The following is a 12,923-nucleotide window of genomic DNA, read 5'->3' as shown; positions in this document are numbered from 1 at the left end:
TGGAGAAGGATATCATGCTACCTTGGTAAGGTGGAGGGTCAGAAAAAAAGAGAAAGACCCCCAGCGAGATGGATTAGCAAAGTGGCAACATCAATGGCTCAAGCGTGGCAACAATTGTGAGGTTGGCCCAGGACCGGGCAGTGTTTCATTCTGTTGTGCATACGGTTGCTATGAGTTAGTACTGAGTCGATGGCACCTAACAACAACAACAAGAACTTGGTGCTGGGGTTAATGAGCTGGACTGCAAAATCGGTTTGAACTGCAAGGTCAGTGGTTCAGGCTGACCAGCTGCTCCTTAGAAACCCTATACAGGGTCACTGTGGGTTGGAACAGACTCAAAGGCACTTAACAACATCAAGTACTTAAGGGAGTCCAGGTGTGGTGCTGTAGGATAATGCGCTGGACTGTAAAGTCACTTTGATCCACAAGGTCGGTGGGTTCAAGCTCACCAGCCATTCCTCCAAAATCCTATACAGGGTTGTTATTAGTCGGAACTGACTTGATGGCATTCAACAAAACGAACAAATACTTAAGGTAAGCACTTGGACTGCAAACCACAAGGTCTATGGTTCGAGCCCACCAGCCTCTCCGAGGTAGGAAGACAAGACAACCTGGCCCTGTGGAAGCTCTGAGTTGCTATGAATCAGAACTGACTTATCAGTACTTAACAACAACAACAACAAAGTGGTTCACTCAATTATTCACCAGTATTAGGCTCCACGAGTCCTGGTGTGGCACTGTGGGATAAACACTGGACTGCTAACCACAAGGTCCGGGGTCAAACCCACCAGCCACTCCTTGGGAACCCAGGGTCGCTATGAGTCAGAACCAACTCGATGGCACTTCACAAGCACAACATCAAGCTACAGGAGAAGACCAATAAGTGGCCTTTTAAGACGGCTACAAACCTTTTGTTAGACGCCCCATTTTACAGACCCACCTGACTTACAATTCTATAGCTGCCAAAAGGAGTTTTCTTTCTCAAAAAAAAAAAAAAACCAAAAAAAAAACTAATACTTTAGGATCACAGTATATTTTTATGCTATGGATGTTGTTGTTAAGTCCCAAGTTGGCTCTTAGTCACAGTGACCCTGTAGAGCGTTCCCGAAGAGCAAGCTCTGAACTGCTGACCTTGTGGTTCTCAGTGCTGCGCTGATTCTCCAGCACCACACCAGGAGTCTAGCCCACTTTAAATATAACGTTGCAAAGTATAAAATGATCTAAAATGATGTACACCTAACTGCATCAGGGAAATTTTAGGAAATACCATGGGTACAGATCAAATGGAAACAGCTCTACACAGCAGTATTACGTTGTCCCCCACTATGTGTAAGGGTCCACAGTCTTCAGTCTAAACAGAACAGACCAGGGGGGTAATTGTCAGACCACATCAAAAGCAATTAATATTCTTCTAATGGAACACGAGGGCAATTTCCAAGTTACTGCTGGCAGGATCATGGAATGAATCATTATGCGAAGCATATGTGTGCAAAAAATGGTTTTCTTTTCTTTTAGCCACTTTTATTTAAAAAAAAAAAAAAAAGTCCACTTTCAGTGATTACTTAGAACTTTTAAGCTAATTCTTAGTGATACAATTTACACTCCATGCATGCAAAAACAGGTAGTGTAAATAAAATCTCTCTTGTGTAAAGGAATGATACACCTTACCGAACAGTTCTATATTAAAGTCATTTCAGCTTTTTTCCAGTCTAGAAGGCAGACTGATAAAATTTTTGTTTTCCCCCGTCTCTTCCTGGCCTTCCTACCATCTTAATTCTCCAAGTAACAACAGTGACATTAGAAGGTTAATGCATATTATTATCTACAATGGATGCAAATCGCCAGAGTAAGGTGAATCCTTCAAAAAGGGGTACATTTCAATCTCAGGACTTTGTTGACACTGCAAAGGGGACTCAGGCTTGGGGGATGGTGGCAAGATCCATCCAAACAACTCTCCTTTGAAATGGAGAAGGAACGTCCTTCTGGAAATTGTCTGGATTCTGTCATTGCTCATTAAATAATTACAGCTCATCCAGAATATTTGTGGGAGTTTTTTTTTGAGATGCTTCCCATGTTAGCCTACTGGCTTTTACAAAAGAAATTCCAATGAATTTTAAGTGCTTTTAGAGACTGGCAATTTTGGAGTTGGTAGGAGGAAGCTTAGGGCCTACATCTCCTCCCTGCTTCAAGAAGCTTCTGTTTGAGATGAAAGTCAGGGCTCTGGGGAGCAGGTACTTTGTTCTCTTTCCCTCCATGCTTGCCAGTGTCTTGGACCCCTGCCTACTGACTATAATGAACCACACCAGGTAAAAACCCCTTCTTACAACATGCCACCCAGGACTTCTGCAGAATCAGCCATGTGGGCACACAGGGTCCCTGCAAGCATGGGCTCCTAAGCGCTTCAGGAAGTGAGCTTCTAACTTTTGATCTGGCCCCTCCACCTCCAGGAACTGCTGGTATTGGTCACCATGGGCATGACTAATTATAGAAAGGTATTTATTTTCAGGACAGCTGCCTCCCCAGGTAGGATGGAGGCCAGAGCGGTCACTCATGTGTCGCTCACATCAGGTGATCCAGGGATCCATCATTAACATCACACCTGAGTTCCAAACAAGCATTGCTCCGCAAGCTGAAGGTTTGGGAAAATCTCCTGTGCCTCTGTGAAACATTTTCTGTAGCGTATATGGTCACATAAGGTGAGAGTTGAAAGAGACTTCCCCTATTGGTATACACTGCCCAGCATACAACTGAGGGATTATTCTGACGATGCCTATGATGTAATAGAATGCCTGCAGATACTCACCTTGCACTCTTCTATTGAGTGAGCGTGCTGATGGAAATGTGGGAACGTCTTACAATCATTTCTCCACACACCAAAGTGCCCATCTGAACTCATATGGGCCTTCCTTCCTGCAGGTTAATCGCTGGATGACTCTGAACCGAGTGAGGCATCCTGGGGGTTGAAGCCCACTTTCCCCAAACTAGAACTGCCTCATCACATGACTTGCCTACCCATCTGCCATCACTCCCAGATGCTCACCGTGTAGGGCCACTTCCAGAACTGAGCGCTACTCAGCTTCTGTAACCACAGGTCCAACCCAACAGCTGACTAAGACACAACTTGGTACAACTTCAAACCACACACCAGCCATTCTGTTTTGCAGTTCCTTCCTGGGTCTAGGGTTCAACGTTCATCCAGGGCATGAAGTCAGGCTTGTGCCTACTCCCCCAAGTCTGACTCCAGGGGGAATCACAGTCTCCACCCACTTGGAACACGGTGAAGAAACAGGCAGACAAAGTATACTTTTAGAACAAATGGAAACATCAACTGCCAAGAAAGTAAATTTACAAGGATAGATTTTATTTCCTCATTTATACATGTTATTGTTGTTGTTGTTAAGTGCCTTCGAGTCGGAGCCGACCCATAGCGACCCTGTACAGGGTTTCCGAGGGTGTAAATCTTTACGGGAGTAGAAAGCCTCATCTTTCTCCTGCGGAGCGGCTGGTAGTTTCGAACCACTGACCTTAAGGTTCGCAGCCCGATTCGTAACCACTACGCTATATAGACCATGTCTAAATGAGATCTACTGTAAAACGAAAAACGGAAACCTAATACAAACCGAACTCTGAGACACAGAATATTTTGCTGGATGGAAACACAGTCTAAGTAGAGTGTGTTCCACTCCTCTGCTATCTGTCGGTGATTCATCAAATACAGAATCCTTTATTATAACCCCAGCTTCAGAAACCAAAAGGAGCCTAGAATGAGATCTGTGTGTTCCTATCAGAAGGAGCTGTGATCAGCTTACTGGTCTCACCCCATATATTATATATATATCTATACAGAAAGAATGAAGATCACACACCAAGAAAGACCAATATGCCAAGTCTGCTGGCCAATGAACACTCTAAGTAGGATTTGTGTTCATTGATTAAGACAGTTGTTTTTTGGAAATGCCATCTCCTTAAGTTAGTGATTTGGGAACTCACACTAGAAATCAAAAAAATTAAATGGAACCTACATTCTAATGTGAATCTTTTGCTTAAGAAACCAAACCTAAAGCATGATGGCGGGTAGCGGGTAGACACTGGGAATCACGCCCCATGACATGCATGACGCTGGAAATATTACTGTTCAAACATTCTCTAGAAAACAGTAGCAGGTACTCTACTTTGCCTAAATGCTCTGCATAAGAGACAAATCTACAAGACATTACAGTCAACAACAAAGCAATGACGTGGGAATACTTCAATTATTTTTTAAGATCCTTCATAAAATTTTATTAATGCCACCTTAAATGTAAATAGGTAGAAAGAAGCTACCGGAAAGACTTAGGAAAATATATACACAGCATTTGCTGTATATCACGAGATAACTAGAAGCAAATAAATGTCTGTGTTTCTAAAACAGTGGATAACTTTCCCCTCACACGATGACACCTGGTTCTAGAATGACCAGAAACGAGTACATACACCAGAACCGCAGAGATGCATCTCTCTTGTATGCTGTACTGTAGTTCAAACCAAAATAGATCTTTGTGCTGTACAAGCCACTTAAACAAGGAGCAGGCGGATTTGGGGGGTGGTCTCGAGATTCAACGGCATTCATGGGAAAGAAAGACTCTGTTGGCCAAGATGAAGGATGTGCACTTACTATGAGCTCGGAATCGCGGCCCATGGAGATGACAGTTCGGTTCACTGTCCGAAGCAGCTTCTCCATGATGACCTGCACATGTCGCTGGGTGGGCCCCTGGAGAAGGAGACAGACCCATGAAAACCAACACCAAAGACCATCATTAGAATGCAAGCTCCAAGAGCTGTCACGGAACCCATTTACCCTCTAAAGAGTCAATCAATTACAACCCTGTATGAGATGAAAGATGAGACTTGTCAAAGGAAGAAGAAGAAAAAAAAAACAAAAAAGCCGTTATGAAGAAACCTTAAGGCGTCTTATTAATTACAGCCCGTTAATGAAAATTTGTTGTTGATTATAGTAATTTAATTAAGAAAACCTTAAAAATAAAAGCAGATCGGTTGGGACAAGAGAATATTTGTGATCCCTGATTAGCACACCAATTCATTTTCTGGAGACAACTTGGTCATCTGTAAATGGAAATTTAACAGATAACAAGCACAGATGCCTCTCCAAGACAGAATCCAAGTACCCTGTGGATTAAAATCACACAGAATAGAATGTGTAAAGATCATTTTAGTAAACTATGGAGTCCTGCTGTGGCTCTGAAGCATAAGCACTGGACTAAAAGGTAGATTTGAGCCTCAAGGTCAACAGTTCAAACCTACCAGCTGCTCCTCATAAACCCTTCATAGGGTCACTATGAGTCAGAACCGACTCGACAGCATTTAACAACAAATCTAGACTCCACTGGGCCATGGAGACCTCTATCAGTTTAGAAGTATTTCTTCTCTTTCGTGTGAGGTGGGATTGCTGATTTTGCTCTTCACGTCCACTTCCTCGCGAGGCTTGGCCAGAAACTTAGGGCTTGTAGTTTGGTGTTGCTGAGTCGGTTTCCCCTCATGTTGTTGTTGTTGTTGTTAAGTGCCGTCGAGTCGGTTCCGACCCATAGCGACCCTGTACAGGGTTTCCGAGGCTGTAAATCTTTACGGGAGTAGAAAGCCTCATCTTTCTCCCGCGGAGCAGCTGGTAGTTTTGAACCGCTGACCTTGCGGCTCACAGCCCGATTCGTAACCACTACACTACCAGAGCTCCTTATAGAAACCCCCTATGATGGAGTGGAAGGACAGAAGGGAACTGCCGCATAGAGTTTTCGAGACTGCTATTTTGCAGGAGATCATCAGGGCTTTCTTCTGTAGAACCGCTGAGTGGGTTTGAACCATCAACCTTTCAGTGATCAGTTGGCATATAACCACTGTACCACCACCAGGGCTCCTAAACCCTCTTTACACCCAACCTTTTGCCCAGTAAGAAACTGGAAGGGTTGGCCTTTGGGTTAATTCCAACAGCCATGGTACTGTTAGAGTGAGCAAGTGAATCTTCCAGTCAACCAGGCTTTGAGAAAGTACGAGAGGACTGGGGGCGGGTGGGAAGTGGTAAGTGACTGTCTGCTGACCCGGTCCTGTGGGCAAGAAGGAAGAACAAGCTCTGTGCAATTCTAAGTGCTAGTCCATCTGTCCAGCACCAGGGGCAGAGGCGAGAGTAGTAGAAAGACCACTCAAGCCCAATTTTCACCTTTCCTAACACACCTGGAGTCCTGGTGTGGCACTGTGGGTTAATGCGTCAGACTGCAAAGCCATTTGAACTGCAAGTTTGGCAGTTCAAGCTCACCAGCTGCTCCTTGGAAACCCTATATAGTAGGGTCACTATGGGTCGAAACCGACTCGACAGCGCTTAACAATAATACCAACACACCTAGAAAAGACATGTCTTCACCTATATGTGTGTGTGGTCATCCACCCTAGTTAAACATGAGACAACATGGCTGGTCCAGTGTGGTAGCTAATTTTAGGTCTACATACATGTGTGTACATATACATACATGTGTGTACATATACATTGTATGTGCTGATGGGGAAATTTGTTGTTTAGTGCCGTCGAGTCGGTTCCGATGCATAGCCACTCTGTATCGGGTTTGCAAGGAGCGGCATGTGGGTTTCAACCACCCATCTTCTGCTTCAAAGTGGCCTGTGGTCCAGTGCCTTATCTTGCAGCGGGAAGGGTGGGGCCAGACCTTTCCAGTCTGTACCTGTACCAACACTTTCTTACAAAAAGAAAGTGGTATAAGTTTACAATTTAGAGATGCAGAGAAGTGGGTGGATGTGAGGGGAAAGATGAGCGTTAAAAGGCACCAAGAGAGCTGCCTGTGGGGAGAGGTCCCTGGGGAGAAGGCTGGAGGGTCGCTCTTCTCATTACAAATCTTGGAAGCACCCTGTTGTTGTTAAGTGCCGTTGACTCAGTTCCATATACTTTTCAAGGAGCAGCTGGTGGGTTTGAACCACCGTCCTTGTGTTAGTTGTTGTTGTTAAGTACCGTGGAGTCAGTACCGACTCATAGTGACCCTGCACAGGGTTTCTGAGGTTGTAAATCTTTACGGGAGCAGAAAACTTCATCTTTCTCCCTCGGAGCAGCTGGTAGTTTCGAACTGCTGACCACGAGGTTAGCAGCCCGATTTGTAACCACTACACTACCAGAGCTTATGTGCCAGGTGGATATTAATAAAGGGAAGAATTGAAAGAAGGCACCCAGGTGGTTGGCCTTTTTTTGCTATTGTCAACATTTTAGTATCAATGACCTTGTCTTCATTTAAGGATTAAAATCAAGGCCTTGAGAATGGTTTAGCTGAGAAGATATCAGAACGCAACCTGTAAAAAAATAAATAAATAAAAATAGCCTTTTCAATGCTGACGAATAAGTGCTGCAATTCCAGGCTCTGTCTGTCAATAAAGATGATTTGCAAATGAAATTCTACAGAGAGGAAGAGAGAAGCTGTATCTTGAACTGAAGGCAGTTCCTCTCTGAATGAATAAAATATGGCTCTTGTACGGCGAGGCTGGACTGGGTGTGAACTACAGGCCCACACGTCCGGGATGGTCCCAGAGGCAGGCGGAGCATGCCAAGCCATCACTCACCACGTCCTTCCCGTATAGTACTTCCAGGATGTTGCTTAGCAGCTGACAACAGGCCTCTAGGTCTTCCTGCCTCTCCAGGTGGTACTTCAGCTGATCTGTCATCACAGGAAGCAGTATCTCTCGGCAATCTGCAGGGGACACAGGGCTGCCGGTCAGCGGGTCACCACCAAGACACAGCTCAGGGCTGCTAGAAAGGGTTTGGTCCCTGCAAGCAGGCTGCACTGGCATTGTGCAGGCCGTGAAACTGGCATCAATGCTCCGGTCATATTACTGGTAATGAGGTAGGAAATCATTGGGATGCCATGCAAACAGTTTACATAGAAACACACATGGGTGTTTCCATGTGTACACACAATAACAGTTCACCCAAATAAACACAGGAACACATAGACACATGGTGTGCACAAGTACAACCATATGTTGGGTTTTAAATAATTGTTTAAGCCTGGGTTGTTGTAGTTGAGGGCTGTCCTGATTGACTCATCGCAACACAAGATGACACAGAACTGCCCCATAGTCCAAGCCTGTGACCTTTACAGTATCCCTCTCCTATGGTGCAGGCTAGTGGGTTCAAACTGCTGACCTTCCAGTTAGCAACCAAGAGATTTACCTCTGTGCCACCAGCAAATTGTAATTTTTATAAGAAATGCTTCTCATAGCAAAAATTGTTTGAATTGCAGCTTTTCCCATCAATCCCAAGGAGGTTCAAAGTAATTTCTTTCCCATGACGATACAAGAAGGCTTCAAAAAGTTGGCGGAAAAATGGAATTGAAAAGTAATAGAACATTTCCACGAGCTTTTTGAAGACCTCTCATGTGCTGTGGTTTTATAAAAGTTTCTCAGCTTGGCTGGCCAGCTTTGTAACCTCCTAAATCCTCAGCTTGGTCTCTGCTCACTCAGAGAAAGCCTTCTGTTGAGCCCAAACCTGTGGCGGGACGTGTGCAAAGGCCCGAGGCTCAGACTCTGCAGCGAGGTTCTCTGATTCATGTCCAGGTATCTCACTTCCTGGCAGTAGTGACCCCTGGGAAAACTCACTCAGGATGCTGCTTCCTGCCCACAGGCCCGAGGCTCAGAAGCATCCTCCTCATCGAGCAGGAGACATTGTGCCTGGCATTGCCTAATGGTTAATTTCATGTCTCAACTCAGCCATGGTTCCCAGTTGTATGGCCAACCACCAGTGTCGCTGCTGTCACAAAGTAGTTTGTTGTTGTAGACATAATGCAAGGTAATCACCTTCCATAATATAACTGAATCTTATCTATCACTCCTTTGAGATCAGACCAGTGTAGGGTGGATCTTAAACCTACTCACTTCTGGATTATAAGAAGACACAAGACACACACAGGGAGAAGACAGACCCATAGAGACAGGTTACAGCCAAAGAGTCCTGGTGTGTCACGGTGGGTTAATGCGCTGGCCTGCAAGGTTGGTGATTCAACCTCACTAGCCACTCATCAGAAACCCTATACAGGGTCACTGTAGGTTAGAAGCAACTCGACGGCACTTTACAACAACAACACAGCCAAAGAGCTAAGGCTCGCCCGGAGCTACCAACAAAGAATGGTGTACAGCCAACACCCCGATTAGCACTATCACCCTCCAGATACATGAGAAAATAAATTTCTGGTCTCTAAAGTTATCCACTGTGACTTTTGTAGTGTAGCAGTTCTGGGGCACTCAGTAAAGGGCATAATGACACAGAGACTGATGAGGAGCCAAGGCTTTCCCCTGACCTTCCTGAATCCTGGCCTGACGTGGGGTGGGCACAAGGAGCTAGGGGCTCCTTGCAGATGAGTTAGGGGAAGCTTCCTTCAGGAGGCAGCGCCTTAGTGCCTTAGCCTGCCTGCAGGGGGAGGACAGTGGTGGAGAGTCCAGACAAAGGGAACAGTAAACACCAATTCAAGGGGACAAAGGCGAGCACACTCAGAACACCACACATAGAATGTCTCCATCACAAGCTTGGGTAGAAGAGGACTGGAACCAAAGGCCAGGTGGGCACTTCAGTTCCATCCTAAGGTGGAATTGGGCAAGGAGGAGGGCAGTAGGAACACTGAAATGGGAAGAGATAGGAGCAAGTCAGAAAAGTTAGTCCTTTGGGATGGTGTCGAGGGAGAGCCACAGACACTGATCAGTTAGTTACCTACTGCAGGGGCCCAAGCCTGGGCTCAGGTAGCATTGGCAGGTTTGAAAGAAGAGGCCAAGAGCAGAGCAAATGAGACACCAGATGAATGTGGCACCTGGTGAGTAGCTGGGCTAGGGAATAAAGGTGCCCTAGCTCGGGCATCTGAGGGATACACGGACATTCGAGAAGAGCGAACACGGGAGGAGACAAGTAGGGTTGAGTTTTGAACAAGTTGCCTGTTGGACACCCAGTGACCTGTCTAGTAGCAAGTGCATACAGGGTTCTAGACCTTGAAGAAGATTACTGATGCAGGTATAGAGGCTGAAGAAGCCTCTGCCTTAAGACAGTGATGGGAACCAAGCACGTGAATGAGACAAACGAGGGGAGTGTTGTAGTGTGCAAATGAAAAGCCCGGTGTAGCATCAGGATGAAGTATCACAACAACAACTATGGAAGGGAAGTGACCAGGGAGTGAGAGCACACGTAGGAAGAGGCAGAGGTGAGTGACGCTGACACCAAGAGGACAGAATGGCCAAGGTGTCCAGAGTAGTGGTGAAGACAGACAGGGAGGTGGCAATGAGAGGGACCCAGGCACCTTCCCAAGACAGTTTCCCGGAAGTACAGAGGAAGGCTGAAGATGTGGGGACAGGAGCACATGCAACATCAAGGAAACAGAGCTGTGACCTGGAGTAGCACCGGGGGCTACATCTGTCCAATGTTCAGACTTTTGTTTTGCAGAAAGGAGCATATAGAGCATGCTCCAAAAATGAAAGGAAAATATGGAGATAAGATTCAAGATGAAATGCCATCACTAATTGCTGCAGTTGGGAAACTCAGTGGAACTCCGGCACTGTGGGCTTTCCGACACTGACTGGCTGTCCATTACAGCAGTGGTGTTGGGTTTTGATCCTAGCCCAGCCACTCTGTTATTCTTTAAAGAAAGCACAAACGTGGAGATAGCAGCACTCTGAAACATTAAATATACTTAGTTGGTTTTTAGGGTTTCCCATTTTAGGATTTACAGCGTTAATGACACATAAAAGCATGTTTTGCATGAAATGTCTCCAGCGGCTTATTTATAAAAGGGAACAAAATGAGCAGGCCACGTTGGAATGGTTCCTGTGAATAAGCATAGACCTAGCTAGAAGACTTTCCAAGGACTGCTGGGTAATGACGTACAGGAGGTGGTAGCACAAGAAACCAGGACTCAGAGTTCTTTGGCCCCACTGTCTTCCTAGGAGCTGCGTGTAGACAGATCATACTAAGACCTCTCACAATTCCATTTTGACATATTCTCCTGGGAAGGACTAATAGCAACTCCATTGTCCCAGAAGGTGTTCTTTCCAATGACTATATGAATATATGAACATTCTCATTGCCCTTACTCCTAACAGGAATCAATACCAGTGCCCTGCATGTCTCCTAGGCAAAGGCCAGGCCAGCTCAGCTGGCTACGGCCAGAAGACCATGGAGGAAGAACACAGCAAACCAAGATGGCACTGCCCTGTTGGGACCAAAATGACCTCACCATGTCTGTACTCCAGGGGTAGGAGGACCTCATGCTGATGCCCTTACCTTCTTCTCATCCAGCCCTTCCTAAGATAATGATGGAGGAGCTAAGGTCCCCAAGGAAGGTTGCTGTCCAAGGGACACAGTTGTTTGACTTTATCCGTGAAGGGCTCCCAAGATGTCATATGGGTATAGGAGATAATACAGATGCTAGACAATCACCCAATAATAAAGCCAGCCAAAAGAAACGGAAAATAATAATAACCTTAGAAACAGTGAATTCAACCTCAAAATCTAGCCAACAAGTGTTGACTCACTAAATACAACGAATCCACAAACATCCCCAAGCCCCAATGTCCTCCCGACAGAACCTGATGTTCACAAACTATGACCACCTGAGTCATTTTTTTATCTGCTGACCTGAACCACAACACAACAGTTTACACCCAAGACTCCACAGCCCAAGGGACTAGAAAGGTGTCTTGGGAAAACTGAGCCCTTTCGTGTCTGCTTTTGTCCTACCTCGAGCTCTACAGCCAAGGCATTCAGAGAATGTCCTCTCTCCAATATGACCACCCTCAACATAAGACTAGCCCTTGGCCACCATCACTATCTCTGTCGCCATTCTGAAGAACAAGTTAAGCTTCCCTTCCCTAAGACACTTCAGAGGCAGAAGTTAAGAGTCATTTAAGAACTGAGTAGGTGACATAGCTCTTGACAACGTGACAGAGGAAGGGGGAGAGGAGAATAACTAGATTACGTGATAGAACAGTATTCCGGAAGAAGGTTAGAAGGAACTCAAAATAGGTGGAAGGTCTAACGGACTGGTTGCTATGTGTTGGAAGGAGAAAGAGGTCCATGAATGATTCTATAAAACCAAAGCAACACAGTTCTGAATTTGGAGCAGGCAGAAATGGTCCTTTAGGATCTGGTATTCAGATGCCCAGACTTAAATTGATCTTCATCACCTTATGAATCTGTCATGCTGGACAGGTCATTGTGGACTGCACTGTCCTCAGAGCTAATTGATTGTGTTGGTCTCATTGGTCAGGATTACTCCAGAGTGAAGAGAGTGATGTCTATTCTGTTTGTCTCAGCAGGTCCATACTGTCAGCCATCTTTGGCTACCTGATGGGAATGCTCAGCAGCCACCCAGCCCAAAAGTCTGTTAGATTCTTCTCTTTGTTAACCAGCCTCTGTTGATGAAATTCTTTAGAAACTTAAGTGCTCTTTTCTCACATTTAAAGGTATTTCATTTTCTTAGTCCCTTGGGAGATAAGCGCCCATTTATTAAAATCCTTCTAATGGGTTAGTATCCATCACTGAGATATTTTCAATATCAGAAGAGAAACTGTTCCTCCATCCATCACCTACCAAACCATCCATGGCTGGTCAAGCAAATGTGGGGAAGTGGGGATAAGTATGCTTTTATTGTGACGATGAAATGAGCTAATGCTTACATGAAGATTTTGTAAAAAGCAGTAAAACTTTACCTTAATGTGAAAGGGCACCAATCCCACTCCCCACCACCACCAGCAGCATCACCAAAAGCTACGTATCATTACCATCAGGAGAATCAGCGCTGCCATCAACATTGTCATCATCACCACTATCAATACCAGCCTCATCAGCACCATCAGCACCAACATACACACCATCAGCACCAGCAGCACCAGAATAATCAGCA

General features: G+C 45.4%; 1 protein-coding gene across 1 annotated transcript in view; it reads right to left on the bottom strand.

Moving 5' to 3' along the window:
* DOCK1 (dedicator of cytokinesis 1) overlaps positions 1 to 12,923 on the bottom strand; it is a 576,252-nt gene that overhangs the window by 379,800 nt on the left and 183,529 nt on the right. The window contains exons 27-28 of the mRNA XM_006867474.1: positions 7,606 to 7,733; positions 4,655 to 4,750 (exon numbers count right to left, since the gene is read on the bottom strand). Of these exons, the coding sequence (XP_006867536.1) occupies positions 4,655 to 4,750; positions 7,606 to 7,733 (224 nt within the window). The remainder of the gene's footprint in view (positions 1 to 4,654; positions 4,751 to 7,605; positions 7,734 to 12,923) is intronic.

This window comes from Chrysochloris asiatica, unplaced genomic scaffold, assembly GCF_000296735.1.
Source record: "Chrysochloris asiatica unplaced genomic scaffold, ChrAsi1.0 scaffold00105, whole genome shotgun sequence".
In the NCBI taxonomy this organism is placed as follows: domain Eukaryota; kingdom Metazoa; phylum Chordata; class Mammalia; order Afrosoricida; family Chrysochloridae; genus Chrysochloris; species Chrysochloris asiatica.
This window is presented reverse-complemented; position numbering and strand designations above follow the sequence as displayed.